Genomic DNA, 13,356 nt, shown 5'->3' with positions numbered 1-13,356 from the left:
CTTTTCGCCTTTTACTTTCCGATGCAGGCAAACGTTTCAGTCAGCCAGTTGCGCCTGACACGCTGAACCACATGGGTGTCTGTGGATGCGGAAGTGCGGAAGATGCGGTGTGAAATTAGTGCGACAATTAGTGTGGTGCACAATATTTTTTATTTCTGCTGATGTAGTTTACCACAGAAATTGAATCGTTTAACCTGCTGCAAAGAAGAAAACTACAAACTTGAATTTTGATAACTTAACGAACTTGTGTCGTGATTCAAGCAACTCGAGAAGTTCAACAGTTGTTTGAGAAGTAAACGACTGTATGTATCACCTTATCTGAAAGGTCATAAAAACTGGAAATCACGCGTGTAGAAAATCTTTTGATCTTCGGTAAATATATCCAGTGACTTTTAAAACAGAAAAATCGTTTCACCTTGTCGGACATCGGGAACGCTTATGTAAAATATATATATGCTGCCGACTGGTTTACCGGTGATGGTTCGTGATGAAATATTCGGTTTCTTGGTATCTTTTTTTGTAATAATAATATAATAAAAAGAAAAATGATAACAGTATTGCGTGTGCCACTGTAATAATGAAAAAAGTTGCGGGTCATAATTAGCTACAGTATCAACTTGTTTTTCGATCGTTTGTTTTACTCCATCGGTAATGAATGTGCTGCATAATATGTTTTCAATTTTTTTAAACATAGAGTAACAGGTTTAATCAACTTCTTGTTATTCATTTTGCCCACGGAAATTTCGCAGTTGCGATTTAACGATGAGAGATAAATTCGGGATCAGCAATGTAAGTGTACATACATTAGTATTCATAATTTTATAAGAATGCATGTCTAAGAATATGATTTTTTTTTTATATATTCACTTCCACTACCTACTTTATATTCTCACATCACTGAAACTTTGTCAAGGTTCTATTATATAATTATTTTCATAGTGTTATTCATATGTAAACAAGATTTGTTAATCGTTTGTTATAATTTAACTTATATACGGTCATGCATCAGGATCAATGTAATAATTTACTCAAGTAATATGTATAATAATTCGTATCCTGTTCAAACATACATTCGTACATACTAAGTTGTCTCGGTCAATTTATAAGTCCGTTGCGATCATCAGTTTAGTTCTATACATGCGTAGGCTTCACATTTATTATATTATTTTTAAGTAGTCTGTCATTTCTCGGTATTTTATGCCTTTATTTATCTCTCGTCAGTCTGATTCTTTGGATTTATACTTCCTTGAGCTTGTGAAAATTATTCATCACAGCAGTACTCATCAAACAAGTATTTTTTATTCCTGATAAAATTTGTCGCGAAATTGATATAAACTGTACAGTAAAAAATCTAATGGATTTACATGCGCTAGATTTGCAATTTTATTGACTTCTATTATATCTATAATTTAACTTTCTTCACTAGATACTGGGCCATAAACTATTTTCATCTCCTAGCCTGCTCGACCGTAATGTTTGTGTTTATATCTGCATTTCGTCTAGGTATATACGAATTCCATGAGAATGGAATAATTTCTACAGTAATATTAATGTACCAAAAGTAAAAGCAGAAAAAAGTCTTGTAATATAATTGTTTAATTAAAAATTTACACAAAATGTGCAACGCACAAATTATCGTTATTATTCGATTTTCTTTTTCTTTCTTTATGCTTATGTTTCAACTTTAGTCAGCGATGTCGTCGGACGTGCTCGAAACGGTCTCAGCGAATATACCATCAGAAACATTTCCGGATAATCCTCCAAAGCTTGAACCACGACTGGAAATTGACAATGAAATCCTGTCCCCCGAAAATACAGTGACGCAACAAAAATGCGGATGGTTTTGGCTGAGGCCGAACTGTCTGCAAAAGTTCCGCACAGCTAAATGGGCACTTTTTTGGCTTTGTTGGGCTGGTGCAGTGCAAGGTAAATTATATTGATGTACATAAATAATTGATAGTGAATAGTGGGTCTGTCATTCGTTGTCAGGTGAATGAGATGGCAATCTTCTCGCTCTTCTGATGGAAGTAGAATGTTCGAAAGTGAGAAGTAAAAATGTAGAATCGTCCCAAAACCAAATATTTAAAAATGCGAAAATCCAAGCCACACATGGATTCTAGTATTAAAATGTAAAAAGTCGAAAAACAAAATGGTTCACGCAGGAAATGTAGGAAAGTAAAAACGAAGAATAAAGCCGAAACATATATATATATAAAATTGCATATTTTTATACATTTCATCATCTATTCTGGTGATACCGTATTTCGGCTTTGTATATTTTTCCTAGAACTTCTATATTCTTACCACTCCGCATTTCGATGTCCTTTTACTTTTGCTTGCTACATTTCAAAATTTTACAAATAATATAATATCTCATTTTTCATAATTCTGCATCTTGACCTTTCTATTATATGAACAATCTACTTTTTAGTCCCTTCTTTTTCCTGACTATTTTATCCATTTTCATCAATTTCTCTTATTACTCCACGGACTTATTTCGCTCATTTTACCCCAATAGCTCCAACATTGCTTCAGGTTCTCTGATATCATACTGATGGGTATCACCAGGGATCAAGAGTAAAGTGAAAATTATGTCGAAATGGAATTCTGAGGAAAAACAGACGAAACTGAATCTTAGGACAAAATGAGAAAAAATAAAAAAAACAGCGTCTTATTTCACCTCGGCATGCTTCTATTCCAATGCGGAACAGAACATCGAGTATCTAGTAGCAGCTATAATATATCACGCGAATTGTCCGCTTATAATGTGCCCTAGGCGACCCCCCCCCCTCCCCCCGCCCTGCAGATTTGATGCTAGAGTACCCTAGGGCATGAAGGGCTTGTGCCGTTCCTATATCAAAGCCGCATAATTAAACGTCTGCAATCGAAATTGCTTTGGAAGTGAAACAACCGATCATTGACTGGTGCTCTACGTATGTACACAATAGCTACAGTTGATTGCGCACTACCTCCTGCGAGACTTCTCCCTTTCATTATAAACCGCGTGGTGCTCTTCTATCCATGGTACATAGCCCTATGTATGTATGCATATATACACTCGGGTATGTATACGATTTTGTGCGTCATTTCCTGTTCCTTAGGCGGTACAGGGCTGCATGTTTGCTTTACGAGTGCACAGCTTTGTCCCCTCGAACTTTGAACCGTGTTTGAAAATCAATTTCCGAAGGTTTTATTCCCGAGCGATAAGTGGGGACCGAATTTTATTACGCCTGTTGCAGGCGTGATAATTGTCCAACAGCACAATTTTGACGCTAAAACTCGTTAGTCGGTTGATTGACAAGTGGCGAGGGCCTCTTCGCAAGGGTTCGCACACCCCGTCGCATATTCGCATATTCGCATGTGAAGGAAGCATTGAAATGAAATTTCATTCGTGTAAGTGTATGGCAGCAATGCCCGATGCAATCTTTTATAGATCGTAATTGGAGGAAGGTCATGTTAATTGGCAAACAATAGTGAACCCGGCTCTTCATAGACTGCATAGTTTCAATTGCTGGTTCTAGAATCTTCAACAGACTGCAGGAAAGAGAAGGGAAGATAACTGCATAATCTAAACTCAGTAGTATACTGTCGACTCGTGTTTGATTTATTATTGCCGGATGAAAACTAAGTTTGCTAGGATTTAAGGCGAATTGAAAATACGGATTTGAAACCAATATGCTAACCATAAATTCAGAAACATTATCTAGCCAATCAATTTATGGTGTCAAGTATCGTGTTAAGGGTAAAGACTTCAGTGAAACTTTAGACGAAAATCGGATTTTTAACTTTTATACGATTTAAAAAAAATTGTATAAAACAATCCTTCCGCCATTTTTTAGGTTACGGTATTATATGCATTGAACAAAAGTTTGAACTTCCTGGGATGAAAATGTATACGCAAGAAACTTTTTGAAGAAGATTCTGGCCATCAAACTATGTTTCGAGGTTTGTACTACCATAACCTACAAATCGGTGGAAGAATTTTTTCATACGACTTCTAGTAACGATTTTCAAAATTTCACCGAAGTCTCCCCTGAAGGTCTTTGTGTGAGATGACTTTAAGGATTTTTAATTATGCAATTTTATTTTTCCATGTGCATATGTTGACTAGCAATGTCTCTGAAACTTTTTATCGTTAGAACCGTTGATTCCACAATCAATTTTTATACAAACACGAGATAAATTATAGTATTTTAATATACGTAATTGATCCCGTGTCTTAGGAATGGTGGTTAACGGCTTCGTCAACGTTGTCATTACAACGATAGAGCGAAAGTTCGGGCTTAGGTCTTCTGAAACGGGGCTTATAGCCGGTGGATATGACATCGCTAGTTTCCTGCTTCTTGTTCCCATCACTTACCTAGGCGGACGTTCAAACGCCTCAAAGCCCAGGTCAGTTCAGTTCGTTAAAAATTCGAATTATGTAGTCTGGTGGCAGAAAATAGAACTACACATGAACCGGCTAACATTTAATAATAAAAGAAGTTTTTAAACTTATATTTCACTTTTTACTGACTAAATGTAACAAACGAAAAGTGTAACTGCTTGCACCGAAAGTTCTGCCCATTCGTCTTCATTTAACGTAGCCTAAAACAGGACATAAGCGATCAGCTGATCACCCAGTTTGACGCCATATTGCCGTTGCATTTGATATTTTAAGTGTTCAGTAAAAATTCCTGGCATGAACCATTTCGGTAAAATCATGCAATGCATCTTTTTGTTCAGTTTTTATTATATTGATTAATTGTGTTCTTTATTTTATGCAGGTATATTGGAATCGGTGTCCTCGTTCTGAGTCTAGGATGCTTGTTATTTGCATCGCCACATTTCTTAGTCGGTCCCTACAGAGCGGGTCGTCAAAATGAGAATCTCTGCCAACGAGTTACGAATACTTCAGCGCTGCAAATGGTGTGGGAAAACGTTCATTTTTACAGTATTGCAGCCACTAAATATCACAGTTTGAATAGATATCATCACGCTTCTGGGATCAAATATTTCAGAAATGTTTAAAAATTTCTATAAAATTATCAGAATATAAATAAAATTAAAAAAACCCGATAGTATCTGAGTCTTTTTGATAATTTTTTAACAAATTCTATTTGTTTCTAAGAATTTAGAAAAAAATTCATTGATTTCTATGCAGACCGTTAGTTTCGGTAGATTGATGAAGAAACATTCATAAATTTTTGTTTTTATTGTTGGAAATATTTTTATAATTTGAGTATTATACTCTCGGAATAAAAGTTCCGAAAGAACTTGCGTTCTTTCCAGAAACTCTAAAAAAATCACTTGAATAATTCAAACTTTCCTATGAATAATACAAAATTTTTCTGATAACTGTACGAAAACATGGTATATATCTAAGAAATTTTCGAGAGTTATTTTCACTAGAAAAAAAGTGTAGTACACGATATGTTGAATTCATAGTTACAACAGAAAGATTTCCTTTAAAGCACACATAACTGCAACTTTCAGACGACATGCGACAGTGCATCCGAGGAAACCGACATGGAAGCTCCGCGTGGTTTGTACCTGGCCATCTTCTTGCTCGCTCAGCTGTTACACGGGGCTGGAGCTGCACCACTTTTTACTCTTGGAGTAACTTACATCGATGAAAATGTCTCCAAGAAAATGTCGTCGGTTTACCTCGGTACGGTTGGCTCAAGCATATACCGTGAGGTTTTCTTACGGCGAAAGGATTCTTGTGCCTGATTCAGGCAACCGGAGTTACATTATTATTTGTTTGAACAACATCAAATATTATTTGTTTTGACAACGTTGCAGTGGCCCTGGCGGGATACGATGCTCGACCTGAGCGTCAGCTGTAACTCCGGTTGTCTGAATCAGGCGCACGAATCGTTTGGCTGTTAGAAAAACTCACGGTATAATGCAACGGTTATGGTCCAACGGTTATTGGATTACTGCGACTACGTATTTACCACCACGTGTATTCATGCAGATTGCAGAAATTACATGATCAAGTAATAATTACTTTGAGCGTGCTTGTACACGTGTATTATAAAATATTGATTCTAGGCATTTACTACACCATGGCTATACTCGGACCAGCCTTGGGTTACGTCATTGGAGGAGAATTACTCAAAATTTATACCGACTTCCTTGTCATCGACCCAGCTTCGTGAGTAAATTTTAAATTCATGAAACATCTAGTTATACTACAGTTTGTATGTTATCTTTCAGGCCTGCAGCGAAAGAAAATGAGAAAAATTGTAATTGTCAAAAAATTTATTCAACGTCATGCATGAATTAAATTTCCAGTAATTACATAGTTCAGAATAGGTGGTACATGTATAATCAGAAAACCAATTTTTCTACTCCGTGTAACAGCGTAGGTAGAAAACGAATCGTTTCTATGTTTCACATGTTATCGCATTACATCCAAACATAGCTGAATTTGACGGAGATTGATGATGGGCACATTAGAGTCATTCGATCCATCTATATGGATGAGGGTGAAAAATTTCCATCCGTACAGGAAAGGGAATTCTGAATCACTTGCGAATTGTGATCGGCCAAAGCTTGATTTTCGCAGGGTACTGAATAAAAGTAATGACATCAGAGATGTAATCATTCGCTCCGTCACGTTCGATCGCGGTCTGATAAACTGTGGATTACACTGACCTGCAGGCTTGGGGTAATATAAGCTCCGGCTATAGGCAGGCTTTGTAAGGATGGAAATGAACGCCCTTCCACGAATGAAAATTTGAGCCGATGGTAAACACCTTGTATTATTTCCATTATCGGATATGTCACCACGAGTTGTAGCAATGGATGGGTGCGACGAGGGGACGTTAATATTACCGAATGGGAAAGACGGGGGGAAATTTCCAGACCTCATCCCTCGGGCGGTAGATGCTTTACGTGTACGATATTTACCCGGAGAAAACCTGAAAACATATGGAAACCTGCATATATACAGATGTGTTTATTAGGATAGTCCTTACGTGGTCCTTTCCGACTTTGTTGATCCTATGGGTTAAAATATCTCGAAATAACTTTTTTTAATGTAACTGAAAATCTGTGGTTCCTATTTCAATTCTACGTTCTGTCTTAAAGTCTTTGAATTTTCACTTCACGATTGATTTTTTTTTTTTTTTGCTACTGATGTGTTGCGTCAAAAAACCGGTAGAAAAAGAAATTAACCGCGATGTACTAAAAATCCTGTCTTATTCATTTTTTTTCTTTTTTGATTTGCTCGATATCTGTTCAAAAAATAGATGAAAAATATCTTTGCAAACTATACGAATATACATAGAGAAATGAATTACTGTTTCCATTTTATCAACGCGATGTCCTTTATAATTGTTGTACGATGCTCATGGCAATATCGACAAGCGAGAATATCTGCTGCAGCGTAGCGTTTTTCTGACAATGAGCGATGAATCCAAAACAGCTGTGTAAAATTTCAGAACGGTTAGTCAGCTCTTTTGGTTCCCATCCATCAACTCGCCCCAGTTCGTTGACTAACGATTGGGCGTATAGAGTGTAAAAAGTTGATGGTTACACGCTAATCCTGTAGCCGTAATGAATTAGCAGGTTTCGCTGAACTAGATGTGCGCCTTAAATATTCAGCGAATTTTCGCATACCCGGTGGTCATGGGTTTCTCAAATCACAGTGAAAAGAAAGTTCTTCGAAATGTTTACGACCAAAAAATGTCCACATAATTTTACGTAAAGAGTATAATGCCAATATACAGCGTGGTTAGGCAACATGGCGTCGAGGTGATTGATCAGCTGATCTAACGTTTTGGCAAAATTTCTCTGATATAAAAGCACAGAAAACATCACGCAAGCTGTTGTAGTTTCATTATCTGACATTGAGTCGATGTAGGAGAAAATATGTGACGAAAAGCCGCGTTTATAATTGAATGCAACGGCAATTGAATATGTTGGAAAGCTTCGAAGAGTTGTAGGATAATATTGGGTTATACATCTAAGTAGCTTATTATACTGGGTAATCGCCTGATGGCGAATAAATCATAATTTAATACGGAGCAGATCGAAGCTACGCGATTGGTTTTAGTAATTGATTTGAATGTGTTGAACATGTGTAAAAAGCGAATATTGATCAATCTGTTATTGATTAGGGTGGGCATGACGCCGGATAGTAACGTCTGGATAGGTGCATGGTGGATCGGTTTCCTGGCAGCAGGATTGATATCCTTGGTAATAGCTATTCCTCTCTTGGCTTTTCCGCCAAGTCTACCAGGTGAGAAAATACAAATTTATACATCTTGACACTTTAATTAGAAAGTTGTTGCCAAGCTTTTAAATTCAATCAAAGTTTCCGCAAGATTAGAAATTTTATAAATGGTTTATTAAAAAGTTACCTGATTTTTGAAAATATTCTGACTCAGAAAAAGTTCCACTTTCTGCGAATTATTTTAAGCGCTTGATAGTTGAAAGATTATCAAAGATTAACTTGTTTTTCACCAATTTATTTGTTATCATAGTTTTCTTTAGTCCCTGATCCCTTTACAGGATCGAAAGAGCTGGCGAAGGAACGAGTTTCCGAAGCGCACGTGTGTAAATCTAGTACACCTTCATCTGCAGAAGCTGGTGAAGAGGAGGTTTTCACAAAACTTAAGGAGCTGCCTAAAGCTTTGACGGCTCTCCTTAAGAACCCGGCATTTTTTATGCTAAACTTGGCTGGGGCAAGCGAAGGACTTCTCATTGCTGGGTTCGCCGCCTTTCTACCCAAGCTTATTGAAAATCAGTTCAGCGTCACTGCCAGTTCGGCGGCTTTGCTTATGGGTAAGGTACTCTAATGTGCAGCTATTGGGTAGGTACTCGCTCGCCCATTCTACCGGAAAATTTCGACCTAAGAGCTGGCAACCGGAAAACTTTCACCTCTATAATACCTTGTATTTTGTCGTTTCATATGTATTTACTGCACTGACTGAATCTTGTATTTAACTATGAAGGTTCTTTTTTATCGTATATAGAGTGTCCGATTTTATTTAAAACAGCCGAATATCTCCGGAAAATGAGCTTGAATACAAAAATGGTCCCTTTTACAAGAGAAAGCTAAAACGGTACAATTGCCATTTAAATATTGTAAGTTTGTGCGAAGTGAAACACAATATGCTATTGTAGAAAATCATTTTTGTGGGCTATTACGTCGAATTAATTAATATGGGATATTCATTATTTCACTCCATTTCCAATTAATAGAATATCACAAAATGGAAGGCCGACAGCTTGCAGGACGTTTTCTATGTCCTGATATATTCATTGAACCTGTCTAAAACGATAAGCTGATTACCTATTTCAATAGCTTTAATCATGCTTAAACCTGTATATTCACTGACGAAAATTATTTTCAGAAACTATCAGACATTGCTATACAAATTTACTCAGAACGTGAATTTCTGACAGTTTCTCCGTTTTTTCGACAAATTACTGACAAATAACAATCAACTTCTAGGAACTTGGATATCTGAACCAATATCTGAATTCTACAATTAGCGAAGAAACTTAATATGAGCATATTTACGGAAAAGTGTTAATATTTGTTTAGAATTTCTGAAAAATTCTCATAATTATAGTTTTATTGAAAACATTATGTACATATCCAAATAATTGTTTCAGTTTGATATTGAGAAAAATTAATTTCAACTACTTTCTCAGATATTTTGTTTCTATTTTCCATAATGCGAAACCGTCAATAGAAAGTGAAATACACGTTATACCCAATTCTTCGTAAAACCGTTCGAAAATAGGGTGCATTTTGGAGAAATTTAAAAATACAATTACAAGAAATCCGTAAGAATTTTTTTCGCCGAGATTTATTGCCACCAATCGGTGTCTACTGAAAATTTGAGGACCCCAATATATACCTAATTAACTTTTTTGTTTCAGGATTAGTCACGGTCCCAGCTGGAGGTGGAGGTACCTTCCTTGGCGGCTACCTGGTGAAGCACTGGAACCTCCAATGCGCTGGCATCTTGAAGTTCTGTCTGATCGCCACGGCGGGTTGCATCGTTTTCACGATGTGCTTCGCTCTGAGTTGTTCAAACCTAGACTTTGCTGGAGTGACGGTGCCCTACCACAACACGGCTAGGTACAACGCAATTGTTAATCTTCATTTTTTTCTTTTTTATCAAGCTCTTTGTACTCTAGGCCATTCCAGAAATAGGAAGATCATAGTGATGTATCATAATTCATACTGGTGTAGTTTTTTTTTCCTCAAACGAGCACAGAGAAAAATGACATCATTATTTTTGGTTAAACTGATCATTCCAAAAACGAATGCGTGCGGGATAATTAGCGAGGATGATAAATTTCATGGAAATACTTTCACTGCAGGCTTATACTTTCAGTTTTTCTTCTAGGAAGCCGCTGTCTCTGGAAAGCAGCTGCAACATGGGATGCGGATGTTCGAAATCAGAATTTGACCCGCTTTGCGGTGCTGACGGAATTACGTATTATTCGCCGTGCCACGCCGGGTGCCACGATGAAATGCCGATCAATGACTTGAAAGTGAGTCTCGAATCAGCATATTCGATAGTATGACTATAATCATGTTGAATCACTGTTGTCTTTATCTTTTTCAACGATATGAATATTTTACCTGCGCCGTTTAATAACAATAAAAAATAAATGTGAAAAATCATTTGAATCCTTACTAACAATTGGTTATCGTCGTTTTTTAACTCCAACGCCACAGATTTACAACAATTGTAATTGCATCCACGGCCCGCCAGCGAATCTCTCGATATCTGGCGGTTCTGGGCACGTGACTTACGAGGCAATAAACACAACGTGCCCTAGTACTTGTGGCCATCTATGGCCCTTCGTGATACTCGCTTTCTGCAACATGTTTCTGACATTCCTCTGCACTATGCCGGCCCTGTCATCGACGCTCAGAGTTGTCCACGACGAGGAACGGTCATTTGCCCTGGGCATACAGTGGATCAAGGTTCGAGTCCTCGGAACCATACCAGCCCCCATGATTTTCGGTACCCTAATCGACGAGACTTGCATCCTTTGGCATGAGTCGTGCGAGGGCAGAGGGGCTTGCCTCGTTTACGACAATCGCTACATGAGTCGGTGAGCAGTTTTGTTTATTTACCTGTTCTTTTGCTTGTATATAATTCAATTCATTCCAGATCAGCAATATAAATTAAGTATTACCTATCAGACGCCATTTGGCGGCAGTGAATATACCTACCACACCGGCTTTAAGGCCCCTCGTATTTATTTATAAAAGTAATTTTCCGTCGCATGATTTACTCTGATCGGTAAAAAAAAAACACAGAATTAAAGTTCAACAGCTTCAACGGTGTTTTTTGGGCCTTCGTACTGGTCACTGCAAACGATCAGCTGATCGTTTACCTCGACGCCATATTGTCCTAACTATTCCTGCACTGATTATGAGGTTATAACGTGTGAATGGATTGCATTAAGTTTCTTTTTCTAGGTACATGTTAGCTCTGGCGTTCATAGGGAAAGCAGCGTCACTTTTATTTTTTTTTATGGCATGGTGGTTCTATGTACCGCCAGGAGGAGGAAGAATTACTACGGATAATAGGCAGGAGACCGTTTCAACTGTGGCGCTGAGCGAACCGATCGAAGTTGTGCAGCTATCACATCAGAAAATTTCGTCGGCGATAGAATCGTAATGGTTATAATATTGACAACGATTTTATATAATATTAGAAATTCGTAAATGTTTTGCCAAAAAACAGAAATGTTAAGAAATGAAGATTTCAATTCTTTTTATACATATTAAATAATTTTATATAACTCCACTATTATATATATAGGTATATTATGTGTGTAAATTATTATTCTTATTGTTAACGCATGATCTCCGAAATGATTCGTAACTGTAAAATAGAATTGTAGATCGACATAATATGTTGCTCATTGATGTGTGGAAAATAACGAATTATTGGATATCTATCTCTAATGCGCATAGGTATCCCACACCTATACATAAGTATATAGTATTATGATGTATAATGATTCATACTGTTTGGATACCGGTATTTCGATGATAACTCAGACACAAAACTCTACGAATTTCGAGTAAAATATTTATTGCTGCTCAAAAACGTGCAGAAACTCATCTCAATCTCACAGAGTTAAGTCCGTCGCATTTATTTACTTGAAATAAATACTTCTGTTGACGTATTATACAACCAGAACTGTAGATACAATTTTTCACCTAAATGGCAACTTCATGCCAACAATTATTTATACAGCAAATACCAAGCAAAGGATGTTGAATGCACGTTAAAAAATACGCTGCAGACAAGTGATCTGAACCTCGGTGGAAAGCTCTTCAAATAAGTGAACCGGCATTGCTCTAACTCCGTAAGTATGAGATATTATTGGTAATGTCGTTTTTAGATTACTTTTATTATCATTAATTTTTCTATACCTATGGAGGGATGCTATGGACAAATACTTTTTATAAGATCGTGACTGATAACTGCCTCGAGAATTAATTTAAAAAACTACACATTAGTTTCGTTTTTTCAAAGAGCGAAATAAAAAAAATTGCAACAGTCATATTTCATTGCATCAAATTTTTTTTCCGGAGAATGAACATAATATGTATCATGAAACGCAACTTTTTTGTATCATGTATCATGTATGTTTCCTCTATTTTTTATGTTTAAAATACGTCTGACCATTTCAATTGAATTTCTTTCTAAATCTAACTGTATAATGACTACGCGTGTTCACGACTTGATGAATGTTAATCGTCGCTGACTAGTTATATAAAATCAATATTGTATGGCTATATTATTGATAAATCCTTGTTCGTCTCTTGTACCAAAAGAATACAATTTTATTATAGTTATTTACAGTTGACCATAGATTTACGAAACTTGAAATCAACGAATCCTGATATTCACACGGGTTCCAGCTGTGCAATGAACGCTTCGCCATACGAAACCCCGACAAACCAAACTACATAATTGTAAGAGTTTCGAATTCCGAATACACTAGATGCCGTCGATGTGTACTTTCACTAATTTCATAACTACCAATGATCGACGGGCAGTCATGTGGCCTCTTGGTCTAGGGGTATGATTCCTGCTTTGGGTGCAGGAGGTCCCGGGTTCAAATCCCGGAGGGGCCCTTTTTTGTGCACGTAAAACTCCGCCATCTTTGTCCCAGACGAGCGGTGGCTTATCCACGAAGTACTTTCGTCGGCTTATCGTTAGAAGAATAGGTGGGCTCGCTAAAAAAAAGGATTTCTAATCTTCCTTTCTTACCAACAAACTGAGGTAGCTATATTTTAAACTCTTTTCTTCTCCTAAACGCAAAAATTTTATCAAATTTTTGAGATTAGTCTGAGATGTTATTGTTATTAAGGTA

The 13,356-nt window shown here is 37.0% G+C and overlaps 1 protein-coding gene and 1 non-coding gene across 2 annotated transcripts; both read left to right on the top strand.

Moving 5' to 3' along the window:
- The first annotated feature begins 501 nt into the window (after positions 1–501).
- On the top strand, positions 502–12,091 carry LOC124404630 (solute carrier organic anion transporter family member 4A1). Its single transcript, XM_046878963.1, has 12 exons — positions 502–789; positions 1,689–1,926; positions 4,224–4,392; positions 4,767–4,908; positions 5,476–5,650; positions 6,037–6,139; positions 8,109–8,230; positions 8,503–8,775; positions 9,883–10,084; positions 10,356–10,503; positions 10,691–11,073; positions 11,444–12,091. Exons 1-12 carry the CDS (start codon positions 763–765, stop codon positions 11,643–11,645), a joined length of 2,184 nt encoding a protein of 727 aa, XP_046734919.1. The 5' UTR covers positions 502–762; the 3' UTR covers positions 11,646–12,091.
- A 954-nt stretch (positions 12,092–13,045) lies between these two features.
- Trnap-ugg lies at positions 13,046–13,117 on the top strand. Its single transcript has one exon. It is a non-coding gene; the product is annotated as a tRNA-Pro (tRNA).
- The last annotated feature ends 239 nt before the right edge of the window (positions 13,118–13,356 follow it).

Source organism: Diprion similis, chromosome 3, assembly GCF_021155765.1.
Source record: "Diprion similis isolate iyDipSimi1 chromosome 3, iyDipSimi1.1, whole genome shotgun sequence".
In the NCBI taxonomy this organism is placed as follows: Eukaryota; Metazoa; Arthropoda; class Insecta; order Hymenoptera; family Diprionidae; genus Diprion; species Diprion similis.
This window is presented reverse-complemented; position numbering and strand designations above follow the sequence as displayed.